Source organism: Pongo pygmaeus, chromosome 15 (genome assembly GCF_028885625.2).
Source record: "Pongo pygmaeus isolate AG05252 chromosome 15, NHGRI_mPonPyg2-v2.0_pri, whole genome shotgun sequence".
Lineage (NCBI taxonomy): Eukaryota > Metazoa > Chordata > Mammalia > Primates > Hominidae > Pongo > Pongo pygmaeus.
The window spans coordinates 76,531,870-76,551,488 of NC_072388.2; the positions used below are offsets into that span (position 1 = coordinate 76,531,870).

At 41.7% G+C, this 19,619-nt stretch overlaps 1 protein-coding gene across 1 annotated transcript in view; it reads right to left on the minus strand.

The window, feature by feature from the left end:
- The window catches only part of SPTLC2 (serine palmitoyltransferase long chain base subunit 2), a 105,710-nt gene that overhangs the window by 77,866 nt on the left and 8,225 nt on the right, over positions 1-19,619 (minus strand). The window contains exon 2 of the mRNA XM_054448640.2: positions 8,058-8,252. Coding sequence (XP_054304615.1) covers positions 8,058-8,252 — 195 coding nt within the window. The remainder of the gene's footprint in view (positions 1-8,057; positions 8,253-19,619) is intronic.

Consider the following 19,619-nt stretch of genomic DNA (forward strand, 5'->3'; position numbering starts at 1 on the left):
ACATTGTTACTGTTACCACCACTCACAATACCATTCATGTCTTAAACTTTTTTTTTTTTTAAGAGATAATGGCCAGGCACGGTGGCTCACGCCTGTAATCCCAGTACTTTGGGAGGCCGAGGTGGGCAGATTACCTGAGGTTAGGAGTTCAAGACCAGCCTGGCCAACATGGTGAAAGCCTGTCTCCACTAAAAATACAAAAATTAGCCAGGTGTGATGGCGGATGCCTGTAATCCCAGCTACTTGGGAGACTGAGGCAGAAGAATCGCTTGAGCCCGGGAGGCAGAGGTTGCAGTAAGCCAAGATCGCGCCATTGCACTCCATCCTGGGCGACAGAGCGAGACTCCGTCTCCACACACACACACACACACACACACACACACACACACGCACACAAAAAAAAATACAAAAAATTAGCTGGGCGTGGTGGTGCACGCCTGCAGTCCCAGCTACTCAGGAGGCTGAGGCACGAGAATCACTTGAACCCGGAAGGCAGAGGTTGCAGTGAGCCGAGATCATGCCATTGCACTCCAGCCTGGACGACAGAGCAAGACCCTGTCTCAAAAAAAAAAAAGACAAGGTCTCACTCTGTCACCCAGGCTGGAGTGCAGTGGCTCAATCACAGCTCACAGCAGCCTTGAACTCCTGGGTACAAGTGATCCTCCCACCTCAGTCTCCCAAGTAGCTAAGACTACAGGTGTGGGCCACCACACCCAGCTAATTTTTTAACTTTCCTGTTGAGACAGGGTCTTGTTACATTGCTCAGGTTGGTCTCAAACTCCTGTGCTCAAGCTATATTCCTACCTCAGCCTCCCAAAGTGCTTGAAATTACAGGTGTGAGCTATCATGCCTGGCCTCTGGCCTCATATCTTAAACTTTTACCGAGCGTCTAATATGTGCCAAGCACCCTGTAGTATAGAGTAGTAAACAAAAAGGTAATAATCCTTGCCCTCTCGGAATCTGTATTCTGGTGGAAGAGATAAACATATAAAATATAAAGTTTGCTAGTCTAGGCTCAGTGGCTCACGCCTGTAATCCCAGCACTTTGGGAGGCCGAGGTGGGCAGATAACATGAGCCCAGGAGTTCAAGACCAGCCTGGCCTAGATGGCAAAGCCCCGTCTCTACTAAAAACACAAAAATTAGGTGTGGTTGCGTATGCCTGTAGTCCCAGCCACTCTGGAGGCTGAGGCAGGAGAATTGCTTGAACCTGGGAGACAGAAGTTGCAGTAAGCCATGATCGCGCCATTGCACTCCAGCCTGGGCAACAGAGCAAGACACTGTCTCAAGAAAATAAAAATAAATAAAAATAAAAATAAATAAAGTATGTTAGACAGTGACAAATACTAACAAAAACAAAAGCAAGCAGGAAAGGGGGAGACATGCTGCAAATTAGCTGGGGTGCCCTGGGTAGAACAGAGGACAAAACTGAAGTGAGGGAACTAGCCATGGGACTATTTGAAGGAAAAGCTTTCCTGGCATGAAAAACAGGGAAAACAGGTAACAGGGAAACTCCTGCAAACCTAATACTGGCACTAGTCCAAACGGATACAGAGGTAAACCTACCGGCACTAGTCCAAACAGATACAGTGGTAAACCTACTACAAAACTTCTTCGAAAGGTTTATTTTGAGTATAGTTTCTTACCAGTGACAAATCCCTATAGAAAATAGAGATGACTGCTCCATATGATGAAATATTATTCAGCAATAGGAAGCAATGAAGTACCGATACATGCTACAATATAAACTTCAAATACATCACGCCAAGTGAAAGGAGCCAGACACAGAAGAACATACACTGTATGATCCCATTTATATGAAATGTCCATTTATATGAAATGTCCAGAATAGTAGATCTATAGAGACAGAAAGTAGATTAGTGGCTGCCAAGGGTGGGGAGGGTGGATGAGGAAGGAGTGACTGCTAATGGTTCATGGTTTCTTTTTCAGAAGAGAAAAACATTACAAAATTAAATTGTGGTGCTGGCTGCACAACTCTGTAGATATACTAAAAACCATTGTATCGTACACTTTAAATAGGTAACCTTTATGATATGTCAATTATTTAAAAAGACTACTGCTGTCCTGTGCCCAGCAACTAACACAAAACAATGAAATGTAGTGCTCTTTATTTTTTATTCTTCTTATTTTTTTTTAGACAATCTCACTCCATTGTCCAGGGTAGAGTGCAGTGGCACAATCTTAGCTCACTGCAACTTCCACCTCCCAGGTTCAGGTGATTCTGGGAGAGCTAAGTAGTGCTCTTCTGTATGTATGTATATATGTACGTATGTATGTATGTATGTATGTATTTATTTTTAGACGGAGTTTCTCTCTTGTTGCCCAGGCTGGAGTGCAATGGTGTGATCTTGGCTCACTGCAACCTCCGCCTCTCTGGTTCAAGCGATTCTCGTGCCTCAGCCTCCCAAGTAGCAGGGATTACAGGCATGTGCCACCACGCCCCAGATAATTTTTGTATTTTTAGTAGAGATGGGGTTTCACCATGTTGGTCAGGCTGGTCTCACCTCCTGACTTCAGGTGATCTGCCGGCCTTGGCCTCTCAAAGTGCTGGGATTATAGGTGTGAGCCGCCGTACCCAGCCAGTTGTGTTCTTTTTAAATGTAGAATCATACACAGAATTAAAGAAGACAAACCAAACGATCAATCCCCTAGCTTAATGCACCAAAATGACAGGTACCAGAATATTCTTAGTACACTACTTTTTTTTGAGACACAGTCTCTATTGCCCAGGCTGGAGTGCAGTGACATGATCTCAGCTTACTGCAACTTCCGCCTCCCAGGTCCAAGCCATTCTCCTGCCTCAGCCTCCCAAGCAGCTGGGATTACAGGTGCCCACGACCACGCCTGGCTAATTTTTGTATTTTCAGTAGAGATGGGGTTTCATCACGTTGGCCAGGCTGGTCTTGAACTCCTGACCTCAGGTGATCCACCCACCTCGGCCTCCCAAAGTGCTGGGATTACAGGTGTGAGCCATCGCACCCGGCTGTATGCTACTTTTTGAAGGAAGTCAAGAATAAAATCCCTCTGGGAATTCCTAGTAATGTATTTGAATTTCTTTCTTTCTTTTGTATCTTGAAAATAAGCCTATTGGGATATAAACATATAATGTCCCTTCCCCGTATCCTATCCCTCCCATTTTTAATCTACTTATTTTTTGTAACTTTTATTTTAGGTTAAGGGGTAGGTGTGCAGGTTGTGCAGGTAAACTCGCATCACAACGGCTTGTTGTACAGATTATTTTGTCACCCAGGTACTAAGCCTAGCACCCAATAGGTTATTTTTTCTAATCCTCTCCCTCTTCTTACCCACCACAAGTGTCGTTTTCCTCTTTGTATCCATATGTTCTCATTATTTAGCTCCCACTTATAAGTGACAACAGGCCAGGCACAGTGGCTCACTCCTGTAATCCTAGCACTTTGGGAGGCCAACGCAGGCTGAGGTCAGGAGTTCAAGACCAGGCTGGCCAACATAGTGAAACCTTGTCTCTACTAAAAATACAAAAAATTAGCTGGGCGTGGTGGTGCATGCCTGTAATTCCAGCTACTTGGGAGGCTGAGGCAAGAGAATCGCTTGAATTGTGGAGGCGGAGATTGCAGTGAGCCAAGATCATGCCACTGCACTCCAGCCTGGGCGAGAGTGAGACTCCATCTCAAAAAAAATAAAAATATTAAAAAAATAAAAAAATAAGTGAGAACGTGGTATTTGGTCCTCCCATTTTTAAATATCTGATCATGAACAAGCTGTGGAGGCAAAATATTAGTTTAAAATTTAGTGAGTATGTGGTAACTACCTACCATAATTTACTCCTTACGTTCCTAGCTATTTCCTATCTAAATATTAGAATAGTTTTTTCTGAATTAAATTTTTTCATTTTGTAGAGATGAGGTTTCATTATGTTGTGTCAGCTGGTCTCAAACTCCTGGCCTTGAGTGATCCTCCTGCCTCAGCTTAGAATATTTTTATTAATTCAAGCTTTTCCTGTATCTGTCACGCACATGTTTCTGAACTACTAGCTTCACCTCACATCACAAAGAAATAAACCATAGATTGAGAAAAACAACATTCTCATCCAAACCACCATGAATAACAGAGGATTAAGGGGTAAAGAATTCCAAGAATTTTATGCAATTTATATAAAATAGAACAAACTCATGGTAACTCATCTTTATTGGTATGATCATGTGATTTAGTTGTATTCAAAGCAACATACAGTATTTCCCTACAACAGAGAATTAACATAGTTAAACTGGGCTCTCTTTCATAATGAAATGAGGAAGAAAACCAGGATGTGGTTATGAATACTACTCTCTCAGTGAAATGATGAAGTAGCAACACTATATTCGCGTTTTATGCTCCCAAGCAACCACTTTTCCTCACCTCCTTCCAGTTTAACACTTAATTTGCCTCCCTGTTTCCCATATCTAATTCAACATTAGAAAACAAACATGATCTATCACAGGAAAGGAATGACTTTTCCTTTCCTTCTAAAAGCTGAATTTTTGTAAGAAAATGGCAGAAGTTGGCTGTTTTAACTGCAAATGTTATCTACTGGGAATATTCTATTGAAATGAATTTGAATAATTTAATACAATCTTCTCCATAAACTGCAGAGGCAAATGCTCTCCTCAGCCTCCCATTTCCTTGTATTACTTCCTCCAAGAATTGTTTCCTGATTAACCCTGTGCTACTCAGATACTTTTTTTGTTCTATATCTTCATATAATCTAAGTATTATTTACTTGTATAATGGTTTTGCAAAGGCCCATAACTTTCAAATGCTTGTCTCCTCAACAAAATTAGAAACTACTTAAGAATAAAATCTGTGTGTTCTAATTCTTTCACACAAAGGATACACAGGCAGCTCCCAACACTTAAACCACCAATTTACTTTCTGTAAACATGAAACAAGTTCCAAAGATAATGTACTCACAAACAAAGTAATTCAGATGCATCTTGTTGGTTTCATTCATTCATCACACTTGCAGCACCAGCTGCGCAAGCTCTATGAAAAATCCCCTGATCAAAAACTGCCCTTGGGGTCATGGTGGCTCACTCCTGTAATCCCAACACTTTGGGACGCCAAGGCAGGAGGATCGCTTGAGCACAAGAGTTTGAGACAAGCTTGGACAACATGGCAAGACGCTGTCTCTATTTAAAAACAAAAACAAAAAAACTACTCCTCATTGCCTACCAAACTTCTTACTTTGATTTTCAAAACACAATTTCTCTTCTGTCTACATTCCAGATTCTCCCATACATTCTTCATGCCTTTGTCTATACTATCCCCTCATCCAGGAATGTGCTGTCTGCACCACAGTCAGCACTTCCTTCACCACCAGCTATACACGTCAATTGTTAAGTTTCGACTATGCGTCTACACTAGGAGAGGTCCCTGCAGATAAAGAGTTTTTAGTTTGAATGTATAAATAAAACTTCAGCTACCATTGGTCATAACTGCCATTAACTCAGTCTAGTAGGAGGATACAGGCCTGTGAACAAGTAACTGCAATACTGTACAACCTAGGAAGGGTATGGTAAGCTGTCACTGAGGGCTATACAAAATCAATGTACTGTAGATGCACTCTGGGTGGACATGCTCAGGGGTAGAAGGGGGATCAAAAAGTATTAAAAATGTGGGCCGGGCACAGTGGCTCGCATCTGTAATCCCAGCACTTTGGGAGGCCGAGGCGGGTGGATCGTTTGAGGTCAGGAGTTTGAGACCAGCCTGGCCAACATGGTGAAACCTCATTTCTACTAAAAATACAAAATTATCTGGAGAGTGGTAGCACATGCCTATAATCCCTGCTACTTGGGAGGCTGAAGCATGAGAATTGCTGGGACCCGGGAGGCGGAGGTTGCAGTGAGCCAAGATCACACCACTATACTCCAGCCTGGGCGACCAAGCAAGACTCTTGTCTAAAAAATAATAATAATAAAATAAAAAATGTTAAAAATGTGTTTGGGTTTTAAAAGACAAAAACTAGTTAAGGCTACTGGACCAACTTCTGAATGCAGGGCTTTGCATTCAAAAAACTTATTTACCTTCTTTGTGAAATTAACTTGCAGGGCAATGAGTAGGATGGCCAACTTGTGCTGGGGCTCGGATGGAGTACAAGATGGTTGAGATGAGAGAGAAAGGATGCCTAATCTTGGGTTCTCTCAGGAGCCACTTTTGAATCCATATATCTACTGACTGGTTTTGTCTTCCTAGTAACTGACAATGTTTTCATGATGTACTCTTCCCATTTGCACATGACCACTATCCATTACCTGAATAATTGTTTCTTCTACAATCAATGTTCACTGGCTCGTCTCAGCGTTGCCTTTGCTCACCCCACACCTGTCTCTTTTCCTCGGACGCACAGGGACCACAAAAAAACTTTAATGTCTTAAGTCCTTCTCTAATCTGGTACATTTCCCTGGGCTGAAAGACAACCTTTTGCCATGTGGGACATGCCAAGAACACACAGGTTTGTTTTATTTTTAGTAAAATCAGGCATCTTTAACCCTCATTTTATCTATTTATGGAGACTAGGTAACACATATGTAATGTATACAACTCCAGAAGTGAGCTCCAAGTCAATAACAAGTTAAAAAAACAAAAAACTTGGCCAGGCACAGTGGCTCCCACCTGTAATCCCAGCACTTTGGGAGGCCGAGGTGGGTGGATCACAACGTCAGGAGATCGAGACCATCCTGGCTAACACGGTGAAACCCTATCTCTACTAAAAATACAAAAAAAAATTAGCCTGGCGTGGTGGCAGGTGCCTGTAGTCCCAGCTACTCGGGAGGCTGAGGCAGAAGAACGGCGTGAACCTGGGAGGCGGAGCTTGCAGTGAGCCGAGACAGAGCCACTGCACTCCAGCCTGGGCAACAGAGCGAGACTCGTCTTAAAAAAAAAAAAAAAATTAGCCGGGCGTGGTGGCAGGTGGCTGTAGTCCCAGCTACTCAGGAGGCTGAGGCAGGAGAATGGTGTGAACCCAGGAGGCGGAGCTTGCAGTGAGCCGAGATCGCACCACTGCACTCCAGCCTGGGCGACAGAGCGAGACTCCGTCTCAAAAAATAAACAAACAAACAAACAAAAAACCCTTCAGAGGTACAAAGGAACATGCAGGGAAAAGTAAAGTGAATGAAGCCCTCTTCCCCAGACAGCCATGCTCATATGTTTACCATTCCTACAATAAGAGTGTTGTTTACTGTAAATAGAATCGGTTGGCCACATTCTGTATTACAGCTTGTTTGTCTGGGGAGAGGAGCTGATGTGTGAATCACCCAACTATGTATAATGTATCTGTGAGAAAACACATTATTAATTCCAAAGAATACAACCTTTTCAGAAAATGGTAAACACAAGCTGGGATTCAGCACGGTGGTATGAACAGAAAGAGCATGGCTTTTTCACTTCACAGTCCTCTGTCCATACAGCAGCTCTGACGCCTGGCATCTTAGGAAACGTTGTTTAACTTGTGACTTTTTGATTTCTAATCCATAAAACAGGGATAGTGCCGCCCACCTCCTTAGGTTCTTCTTGATTAAACCCATGTTGAATGCTTTGATATCTTTAACCTTGTTTTCACCTTTCTTTTCTTTTTTTTTTTTTTTGAGACGGAGTCTTGCTCTGTCCCCCAGGCTGGAATGCAGTGGCGCAATATTGGCTCACTGCAAGTTCCGCCTCCCAGGTTCACGCCATTCTCCTGCCTCAGCCTCCCGAGTACCTGGGACTACAGGCACCCGTCACCACGCCCAGCTAATTTTTTGTATTTTTAGTAGGGACGAGGTTTCACCATGTTAGCCAGAGTGGTCTCGATCTCCTGACCTCATGATCCACCCATCTCGGCCTCCCAAAGTGCTGGGATTACAGACATGAGCCACCGTACCCGGTCTTAAGCTTTCTTTGTAGAATGTTTTTATTTAACTGCATCTGGAATAGTTTAATTTTAATGTGTACCCAAATTTCTGAGAAAAAACTTTTGTGCAAAAATACTAAGATTTCCATAAAAGGCTTCTATTTACAGAATCAAAAACTCTCTAACAGTTACCTTTTGTTCTTCTCTTTCTGTTGCATGGTGACACTTTTCAATTCTCCAATACCTCAAGAAATCTCGAAGATATCCAAAGAGGGTGAGTACGCCATACCCCACATACGTGAGCACAGCAACCAGCATTGGTGTTTCTTCAAAAGCTTCATTAAATGGTCTTTTATATAGTCCTCCATTTTGTGTAACATGGTGGATCTAAAAGAGAGGTTAAAAATGTTTATTTCCATCATGGCAAGAAAAACATTCCTACCTAAAATCTAGGTCCTTAGAGATTTGCTGAATTACACCTTAAGAATTTTCTAAGTTCCACCGGGCGCAGTGGCTCACACCTGTAATCCCAGCACTTTGGGAGGCTGAGGCGGGCAGATCACTTGAGGTCAGGAGTTCAAAACCAGCCTGGTCAACATGGTGAAACCCCGTCTCTACTAAAAATACAAATATTAGCCAGGATTGGTGGTGCACACCTGTAATCCCAGCTACTTGGGAGGCTGAGGGAGGAGAGTTGCTTGAACCTGGGAAGTGGAGGCTGCAGTAAGCCAAGATCACGCCACTGCATTCCCGCCTGGGTGACAGAGCAAGACTCCGTGTCAAAAAAAAAAAAAAAAAAAAGGATTTTCTAAGTTCCAACCTCACTGGAAACAAGAAAAAAAAAGAAAAAGAATTTTAGGTCAGGCACAATGGCTCACGCCTATAATCCCAGCACTTTGGGAGGCCGAGGTGGGTGAATCACCTGAGGCTGGGAGTTCGAGACCAGCCTGACCAACATGGAGAAACCCCATCTCTACTAAAAATACAAAACTAGGCGGGTGTGGTGGCACATGCCTATCATCTCAGCTATTCAGGAGGCTGAGGCAGGAGAATTGCTTGAACCTGAGAGATGGAGGTTGTGGGGAGCCGAGATCAAACCATTGCACTCCAGCCTGGGCAACAAGAGCGAAACCCCATCTCAAAAAAAAAAAAAAAAAAAAAAAAGAATTTTGTAAGCAACAGTCAAATGTAACACTAAGAGATAAGCAGGGCTACTTGTTTTCAATAGAAATAACTTATAAATTATATGCCCTTCAGATGAACAGTAAAAGAAGGGGAGCAAGAAGGACTGCATAAGAACACCACCTAACACTGATTTTTATCATTATTTGATTTTCTTAAATAGATTCTAAAATGCTAGCATAATTTCTTTTGTTCTAATAAAAAAAGCAAAAAATATAAATCAACAAAGAGAAAGCCTGTCCCAAAAAAAGTACTATATTACAGATGAAGAGATCAAAAGTTCAAAAGTAAATTCAGCTTTAGAATGTAAAGTATTTGTAAATGTTTTACTACCACACATTCTTAAAGCCACCCAGCCATAGTATTCCAATAATTATCAGCAGTAGGCCCCTGTAGAAACACGTAGTTCAAATTAACCTTTGTTGGAGTGATAACACAAGTGAATCATGCAAAAAACTAAGATGTTTATATAAGTGTGGTCCAGGCTGGGTGCAGTGGCACATGCCTGTAATCCTAGCACTTTGGGAGGCCAAGGTGGGCAGATCACTTGAGCCCAGGAGCTTGAGACCAGCCTGGGCACATGGCAAAATTTTGTCTCTACAAAAACAAAAAACAAAAACACTAGCTGGACATGGTGGCACATGCCTGTAGTCCCAGGTCCTCAGGAGATAGGTGGGATGATTACCTGAGCCCAGAAGGTCAAGGTGGCAGTGAGCCATGATCGTGCCACTTCCCTACAGCCTAGGTGATAGAGAAAAAAAAAAAAAAAAGTGTGGCCCAGCATTATATAAAAGTAAAAAGAAAGTGAAACCCAAAACAAGGGGAAAAATTCTTAGTAACTGTGTGTCATGAATTCTTCGGTCCCCCTTCATCTTAAGTATTCATTCCCAAACATTGTTAAGATTATCCCTTGTTTTAACCTTTGGGATACTTGGATTTTAATACACAAAACCAAGCTACTTTACTTTTGATCTCATAGATGAAAACTTTTTGCTTCTTGGTCAATTTTAATGCAAATCTTGCTTTATAGAAGAAATCTGCTAGACAAGTTTGTGTGTTAACTTTAATCTTAACTTTGGAACAACTGCAGTGAGGATGGTTAATCAAAATTTACCAGGGGCGTATCGTCAATTAAGCATTATGAAAAGTCCCAAAGAACTAAAAGATCCTTTCCTGCCCTCTCAGGTAATCTGATCAGAGATATGATATAAACAAATAAAAACAAATTAATAAAATTTACATAACTATACAATCAATTGTTATATATATCCAAGGGGTAAAGATATTTTAGAATATCCTATCCTGGTAATGTTAGTTTTGGAAAGCTGCTTCAGTGTTACAAATTGGAATAGTTTGGAAAGACACAGTTATATGTGACAAAGGACAGGCATTCAGATAGGCATGGCAGATGGATGGAATCTGTTGGTACTGATTCAACTTGATGATCTAAATAACTTCTGAAAACTATTCACAAACTCATTTAGGTCTTCATCAATCTCTTTCACATAGGAGAAAAAGTTTGGTGTCAATATTTAACACTTAAACTTTTATGCGGGAATAAGATTGTAATGTATTTAGAACAGAATAGCTAAAATTGAGCCAATATCTTAAGACAGAAAATTGTTTAAAAATTAACAACAATATAAAAAAGTTATTAAGCTGGGCAAAGCAAAATGAAAAGCAATTTAAAAGACAAGAAAAATTACCTTCTGATCATCTCTTTAAAAACTGTACCTGAAAATATTTTGCCTTAAGAATTCTGTTTAATACCAGTGCCGAACTCTCCCTAACTATGAAATTATTTAAATTATTCACTCTCAACTGTACACATCATTAAAAAGCCTGGAAATTAAGAGCCCCCCCCCAGTCTCAAACCAACATGCAGCGAGTTTACAGGTCAGGAATGCTATGGGTGGGTCTCTTTTAAAGATATCCGCCTTGATTTCAGGCACACCCAGACAGGCAGGATCAGGTCAATTCATACTGTAGGCTGGACTCTCTAGGAAGGAGGATGCTAAACCATTATGAAGAACTGTGTGATTTTACCAAAGCCTTATTCAAAATTAAATGTATTTTAAAGAATTAAGGTTCAACTAAGAAGTGGCTGGGTTTTCTTTTTTTCCACCTTCAGAACCTGTGAAAAGTGACTTTGGAATGTGGCTTCAGTCAGAACAGAGTGACTGATGATACAGGGAGGCGGATGAGCATGCCAACTGACATGCAAGCCTCTCAAAAAGGTGAAAAGTCTTTAAACTCTGAGAGAACAAAATCACTTCACCTTTAAGGACTGATGCTAAATCTTATCCTTCACATGATTCAAACAATAACAATGATATTACTCTCTTATACATAGGTAATAATCCATGAGGAAAAACACCAGGTCTGTTTTGCTCATTATTGCACGTCTAGCACCCAGGGTAGTATTTATGAAGTCTTAATAAATAGTTAACACTTAATAACATTTCGTATCAGTCTGTTCACAGTCTGTTCACATTAAGCAAACAAGAATGTGATACTATATTAGCATTATTAATTAAGGAAAAATTTAGGAATATCAAGAAATGTTTGCCTGAACAGTAATATTACTGTTTAAGAAAATGTAAAAGAAAATAAAAATGCAAAGGAAGAAATTTTTTTTCCGACAAGACTATAAGCACACCACCATAAAACACATTACAGAACAAGAGAAGGAAAAAAAATCAAACTAATGAACCATTTTGTCCACATGCCTGTGGGCTGTCAACCATGTTTATTAGGCAGCTGAAAAAGCACTCCTAACCAAAGCAATAATGGGAAAGTATAATAAAAGATAAGCCATATGTGTAATACATATGTTTCCATACGACGAAAATTGTCTGGAAGGAGACACAAGAAAATGGGGTAAGGAGTAGGGTGGGAAAAGATGGCATATTTTTTGTTTATAACCTTCTAAACGGCTTTGATTTTTCTTGTTTTTTACGAGTATATATTGTCAGGCCTCTGAGTCGAAGCTAAGCCATCATATCCCCAGTGACCTGCACGTATAAAACCAGCTGGCCTAAAGCAACTGAAGTTCCACAAAAGAAATGAAAATAGCCTTAACTGATGACATTCCATCATTGTGATTTGTTTCTGCCCCACCCTAACCAATCAATGTACTTTGTAATCTCCCCCACCCTTAAGAAGGTTCTTTATAATTCTCCCCACCCTTGAGAATGTACTTTGTGAGATCCACCCCCTGCCCACAAAACATTGCTCCCAACTCCACCGCCTATCCCAAAACCTCTAGGAACTAATGATAATCCACCGCCCTTTGCCACCGCCTATCCCAAAACCTCTAAGAACTAATGATAATCCACCGCCCTTCGCTGACTCCTTTTTCGGACTCAGCCCACCTGTACCCAGGTGAAACAAACAGCCTTGTTGCCCACACAAAGCCTGTTTGGTGGGGTGGGGGGCGGCGGGGGGCGGGGGGGGGTTCTCTTCACATGCACACTTGAAACATTTGGTACTGAAGAGCTGGGTCAGCGGGATTCCTTCAGGAGACCAGTCCCCCATCCTCATACTCACTGCATGAAGACATCCACCTACGACCTCGGGTCCTCAGACCAATCAGCCCACGGAACATCTCACAGATTTTAAATCGGGTAAGCCGCCTCTTTTTACTCGCTTCTCCAACCTCTCTCACTATCCCTCAACCTCTTTCTCCTTTCAATCTTGGCGCCACCCTTCAATCTCTCCCTTCTCTTAATTTCAATTCCTTTCATTTTCTGATAGAGACAAAGGAGACACATTTTATCCGTGGACCCAAAACTCCGGTGCCAGTCACAGACTCGGGAAGGCAGCCTTCCCTTGGTGTTTAATCATTGCGGGGACGCCTCTCTGATTATTCACCCACGTTCCATTGGTGTCTGATCTCCGCGGGGATGCCTGCCTTGGTCATTCACCCATGTTCCCTTGGTGGAAAGTCAACTGCGGGGAAGCCTGCTTTGGCTGCTCACCCACATTGCAGCCCAGGGCTGCTCCCCACCCCCCTTCTCCGTGTCTCTACCCTTCTCTTTAAACTTGCCTCACTATCTATAGCCTCTCTAGTGAATTCTCATCTACTTATGAGTTCTCAGCTAGACCTTACATGCTACGACTAAGCTCAAGTCTACACTGCAATCCCAAATTCCTTTCCAGAACTCCACATTCGCATTTCCACCTGCCTTCTACATAGCTCCATTTAGACTTCATGGTCACCTCAAACTCAACAAGTCTAAAGCTGAACTTCTTCTCACCATCCTAACCCTCCCTCTCAGTTAAAACCTGATACTCCTCTTCTATTACCTATTTTGGTCAACAGCATCACCATCCAGTCTACCCAGTCCCCCAGGTTTGGAGTCATCTTTCGCTCCACCTTATTTTCTGGCTTCCAGATAGAATTAGTAATGACTTTCTGTGCTTTAGTCCAAGAGCTTCCTGTGGGGCACAAGAGAATTTTAAGGAGGTTGAAAAGGTTTTTTCTTTTTTTTCTCTTGACAGCATCTCACTCTGCCACCCAGGATGGAGTGCAGTGGTGCGATCATGGCTCACTGCAGCCTCTACCTTTCAGGCTTAAGTGATCCTCTGGCCTCAGCCTCCCAGGAAGCTGGGACCACAGCACAATAAGAGATTAACATAAGATAACATAAGATTAACACAATAAATATTTACTTATTTATTGTAGAGATGGGATTTCACTACATTGCCCAGGCTGGTCTCAAACTCCTGGGCTCAAGCTATCCTCCTGCCTTGGTCTCCCAAAGTGCTGGGATTACAGGCATGAGCCGCTGTGCCCAGCCTAGTCTACAAGTTTATTCAGATTTTGCCAAATGTCCTAATGATATCCTCTATAGCAAAAGAAAACCCTGGATTATATGTTGCCTTCTGTCTCTTAAGTCTCACGAAAATTTTTTAAAAATAATTAAAATAAAAAAGTTTTTATTGCACTGTAAACTGACTCAGAAGAAATGATCCTGAATAAAGGTTTCAAGAATCCCATGAAAGGACAGGGAGTAACTATGTTATAATGCAATAACAGTGAAGTAATTATTAGGAAACAGAAGCACACATTTCTGATATGAATACAAAATCACAAAAGCATAATTTCCTTAAGCAAATAAGCACATTCCAGCTGCATGCTACAGCAGGATAACAGAACCTGCCCAGCTGGCGAATGGTTTGGAACTTTATTTTTAAAAACTTAATGTCTAATGTGAACCACCCATTATTCTTCAGCAATCAAAGAACTGTTATCATACTTTGTCCATTAAACGAACCCTATTCATTTTCAAATGGTATGCTTCTGTTGCTCCTTAAAATCAGTTCTGCTGAAACTGTCCTTACAATTTCACTGAAATGTACTGGCCTCTCCCTACTGCATACCACACATACTAGAGAGAACAGTTTGGAGCTTTACACAAATCACATAGGCTATACCATGCTCTGAATGTGTATGTCCAGAAGTGTCTCCTTTTTTCAGCAGGGAAATTTTGAAAAGTAGGGAGTCCATAGTTTTTCTTGTAGGCGCATAAATTCCTTAATTTTTGTCAGTAAGTATCTCATGTGGAATGGAATGAAAAATGTTTCCAAAACTAGCTGTGAAACACATTTATATTTTGACATTACCATTTTCCTATTGAAAACCCCCAAAAGGAGATCTTCAAGCATATATGGAGTGGAACATTTCCATTTCAGTTCAGTGGCATCCTGTACACACTGGGCACTGATGTCTGCCCAGGAGTTATCACACTAACTGGCAACCCAAGCCTCCGCTGTAACACTTTTCCATCTCTAGATAAGCATCGTGGTGTAAGAGATGCAAGAGCCTGAGGACTGGAGTACAAGTGCAGCTCTGCCACAAATTCTGCATCTTCATCTGAGCTCTCCTCCACTGCTGACATGTTCTGAGCCTGTAATACCATCCCCTCCACTCTGCCCCCTCCACGTGCTTCAATCTGGTTTTGTGGTGCACACCACTGGAGAGGCAACCCGGTTTGTGTCAACTTCCCTTCTCTGGGAATACTCCCTGATATGCAGGGATGGGCCCCCACTGGTCACATGTATGCTTTGTGACCATATTTCCTGGACCATAACTGATTGACACCATAGACACCTCTGCCAAAAGAAATCCAACAACTCTCTTTTATGGGGATTTAAAATGTCAATGCGGAGAGAGTCTGAAGGGCAGTGGGTCTCCAATGTCCTGAAGAAAGGGTTCACAAACTCCTGCCGCTGAGGTCCCAAGAGCTGTGCCAATTCCTGCCTTTCTGAGACCTGTTCAATTTCATCCCCCATCCCATTTTTGTATACCTATCATCCTTCCAATAAATCACTTTTTGCTTGGTTTAACCAGAGTCAGTTTCTGTTACTCTCAACTAAAAAAGTTAACAGTCATTCTATATTAAAATCTCTTAGAACTTCTTTTCTACATTTTTATTGGGTATTTATCACGTTAGCACAGCCTGTAAACTTTAAGGGCTTCTAGAAATTTTTAAAAAATATTTCCTGGCCGGACGCGGTGGCTCACGCCTGTAACCCTAGCACTTTGGGAGGCCAAGGCGGGCGGATCACCTGAGGTCGGGAGTTTGAGACCAGCCTGACCAACATGGAGAAACCCCATTTCTACTAAAAATACAAAATTAGCTGGGCATGGTGGTGCATTCCTGTAATCCCAGCTACTCGGGAGGCTGAGGCAGGAGAATTGCTTGAACCTGGGAGGCAGAGGTTGCGGTGAGCCAAGATCCTGCAACCACATTCCAGCCTCGGCAACAAAGCAAGACTCTGTCTCCAAAAAAAAAAGGAAAATGACAAACTCATGCACACATATGCTAATCTGGAATGCTATAAATCAAATTGAAAACACTGGTTATCTTGTAGTGGAATGGCTGGCCACTTTGACTTTCTACTTTAAACATTTGGCCTATTTATTTATTTTAAAGAGACAGGGTCTCACTCTGTTGCTGCCCAAGCTGGAGAAGAGTGGCGTAACCATAGCTCACTGTAACCTCAAACTCCTGGGCTCATGTAATCCTCTCACCTCAGCCTCCAGAGTAGCTGAGACTATACAAGTGCTCGCCACCATACCTGGTTAATTTTTTTTTTTTAGATGAGGTTTCCCTATGTTGCCCAGGCTGGTCTTGAACTCCTGGCCTCAAGGAATCCTCCCAGTTTGGCCTTCCAAAGTGCTGGAACTGCAGGCATAAGCCACCATGCCTGGCCCAGAACAAACTTATTCTTATGTCATGTTTGTGGCAACAAAAATTCAAAAAACAATGAGACTTCCACTTCCAGGTTAGCTTTAATAGAGAGAGGCAAGCTAGCGCTTTCACAGTAACAACCAGATAAACTATATAGATTATTCAAATAAATAAATGGCTTTAAAGATTGAAGAGCTGTCTTCTATGCATAGCAAAGAGGACTAGCAGATTTAAAATTCCAGAGGGAGAAGAGCCCTTTCTAGGTGAGCTGAAACTGCCAGCCATTTCCTCTCTCCTTGTGGTACTTGTAGAGCTTCAGCGTGAGTGATGGTAACTGGGGCTTGCCATAGGCAGAACTCCATCAAGAGAAAGAAAAACCAGCAGAACTTATGACAGCTGTATGGGTTGGCATGACAGACTAAATTCCATAAGAGCCCTAAATTTATGGCCAGTTTCTACACAGGACATTTACCTCCAGCTGGGTAGGCTGGAGGCCTGAACTAGAAAGGCAAAGTGAAATCAAGCACAATCTCACAGTGCTTAGCAGATAAAGCTAGAGGGAGTGGCCTGTAACAAACATGCAATGGATCCCACCCTTGAGATACTACACTGAACTGAAGGACTTAAATCTTCAGCCCAGTCCAACTCAGTTGTTTGGATAGAGGTGTTTCACACTTCATTGTATCTGCCTAAGACTGCAAAAGGCAAACATTAACTTTAGACTCTAAAGGTGTTTACACACACTGTCTAGAAATTGTCAAAAACTTCCGCTGCCGGGCGCGGTGGCTCATGCCTGTAGTTTCAGCATTTTGGGAGTCCGAGGTCAGGAGTTCGAGACCAGCCTAACCAACATGGTGAAACCCTCTACTAAAAATACAAAAATTTGCCAGGCATGTTGGCACACGCCCATAATCCCAGCTTCTCGGGAGGCTGAGGCAGGAGAGCCACTTGAACCAGGGAGGCAGAGGTTGTAGTGAGCTGAAATTGCACACCACTGCACTCCAGCCTGGGCAACAGAGCAAGACTCTGTCTCAAACAACAACAACAACTTTTGCTTTCCCAGGAGGGAGGGGACTGTGTGTGTGGGGGGGGGGGGGGGGGACTGTGTGTGTGTGTGTGTGTGTGTGTGTGTGTGTGTGTGTGTGTGTGTGTGTGTGTGTACAGAATACAGCAGTCTACATGTTCACCTTCTTGCATCAGCACTGCTAGCCTAGGGAATCTCTCACAACTTGAACATCCCTCCCTTTAATTTCACATGCCCGGAAGTAGAGATTTCTCATGTTCAATTTTTTAACATTTTCAAAACTACAAAAATAATTTTTCAACATTAAAGTCTCTTCTAGGAATCCAAAGCCCTATTCCACCGAGAAACTCAAAATCAACATAATCATTTCATTTTTTTTTCCACTCATTCTACAAATACTTAATTTCTATCTATATGTCAAGAACTGTACTCTAGGCTGGGCACAGTAGCTCATGCCTGTAATCCCAACACTTTGGGAGGCCAAGGCGGCAGGATTGCTTGGGTCCAGGAGTTTAAATCCAGCCTGGGCAACATAGTGAAACCCTATCTCCACAAAATTTTCAAAAGTTAGGCGGATGTGGTGGTGCATGCCTGTAGTCCCAGCTACTGGGGAGGCTGAGATAGGAGGATCTCCTGAGCCCAGGAGGTTGAAGCTACAGTGAGCCATGATGGCGCCACTGCACTCCAGCCTGGGTGATAGAACAAGACCCATTTCAAAAAAAAAAAAAAAAACTGTACTCTATATTTGATGATACAAATAAGAGGTAATCCTTGTCTTTAAGAATTGTGCAGTATTTTTTTTTTTAAGAGAAAATGGGTTTAAATATAAAAGGGAGTAAGGAAATCATTTTAAAGAATATCACCTAAAGGAATTTATATTTAATATGCAAGATGAAAAACACATACAAAGTAATAAACATTTCTCTTACAAATGTTTCTCAAGCTGTCTCTTCCTCTTCACTTGACTGACAAAATCAAGGAAAGTAGATTAGGCAATATGTCAACAGTCATGGGAAAGCTAAATATCAAAGTTGGAACTAGAGTCCAATTATTTATAGGTTGGTGCAAAAGTAATTGCCATTAAATGGTTTCCGCCATTAAAAATAATAGCAAAAGTAATTACTCTCAATGTCAAAAACCGCAATTACTTTTGCACCAATCAATACATTTTTCCATTTGCCATTCCTTAGTTTATATTGCCTGAGATTTTCTTTTTTTTATTTTATTAATTCCATGGCTTTCCAATGAATTGAGATTTTCTAAGAATCAAATTTTCCTTTAATTATTTCAGAGGTACTGCAACTTAATCTGATTGTTTTAAAATAATCAGTGGCTTAATATTAGAATTTTACTTCAAATTCATCTTCCATACTTATTTTTGCTATTTAAATAATTAGCTATTTTTGTTATTCATGTTATTAGCTACACTTAGATGGAGACAAATGGTTATATGGGTTTCCTCTACTAAGAAAATGTGTTTCTAGGAAATGAGGTTTCGCACCAACTAATTTAGTTGTCCTGGAAATAACCTGCTTGCCTATATAAAAGTCAAACTTATACAGGAGGCAATAAAGACACTACCCTTTAGCACAACCTGCAGAGCTCTCCAGCACATGGTGGACTGTAGTCCAACTAGGATCACAAGCCCGGTTTCTCAGCCCAGCTTCCTGACATTTGAAATCAATGTGAGAAAAGAGCAGAGGAATGAGCTGACACGTTTCCCCTTCCTTGTAGCACCAACCGGCATCTCACAGCTGAAGCCCTTGGTAAGACAATGGAGAGGGTGCTGCAAAAGTCACCACTGGCCCCACTGCCCTGTAGGGAGAGCTTAGGGAGAGGTGATGAAGTATATCAGAGTGTGCCAGACCCCAGGACCTTCTCTGGCCTCTTCCTACTTCTCACAAGCTGTCCCCTCATGCTAGTAAGAACATTCAGTAAACCGCTATTGTTTTAAACCACTTGCAAACCTGATACACTATAAATTAGGCTCTGGGTTTCTTTAACAGCTTATGTATCACCACAATCCATTTCTTACTTATGTCTGTAACATTATTTTAGGAAGCTAGTTTTTGTCAACCAGCAGAGTATGTATGAAATATGACATAATAATTATCATCAAAAAATAGAAATAAAACTGTATTCAACATCTAGCTTTATCAAAACTTAAGATTTAGATTATATGCTTTAGATCTTTTTTCCATTAAATAAAACATTAAAGTTATCATTCATTCAATACTTATTGAGTCCCTGCTATGAGCTAGGCACGATTCCAGCACTAGAAATACACTCCTGTGAGAGAGGCAGACAACAGATAAGCAAATAGATACACCATATCAGATCACACTGCTA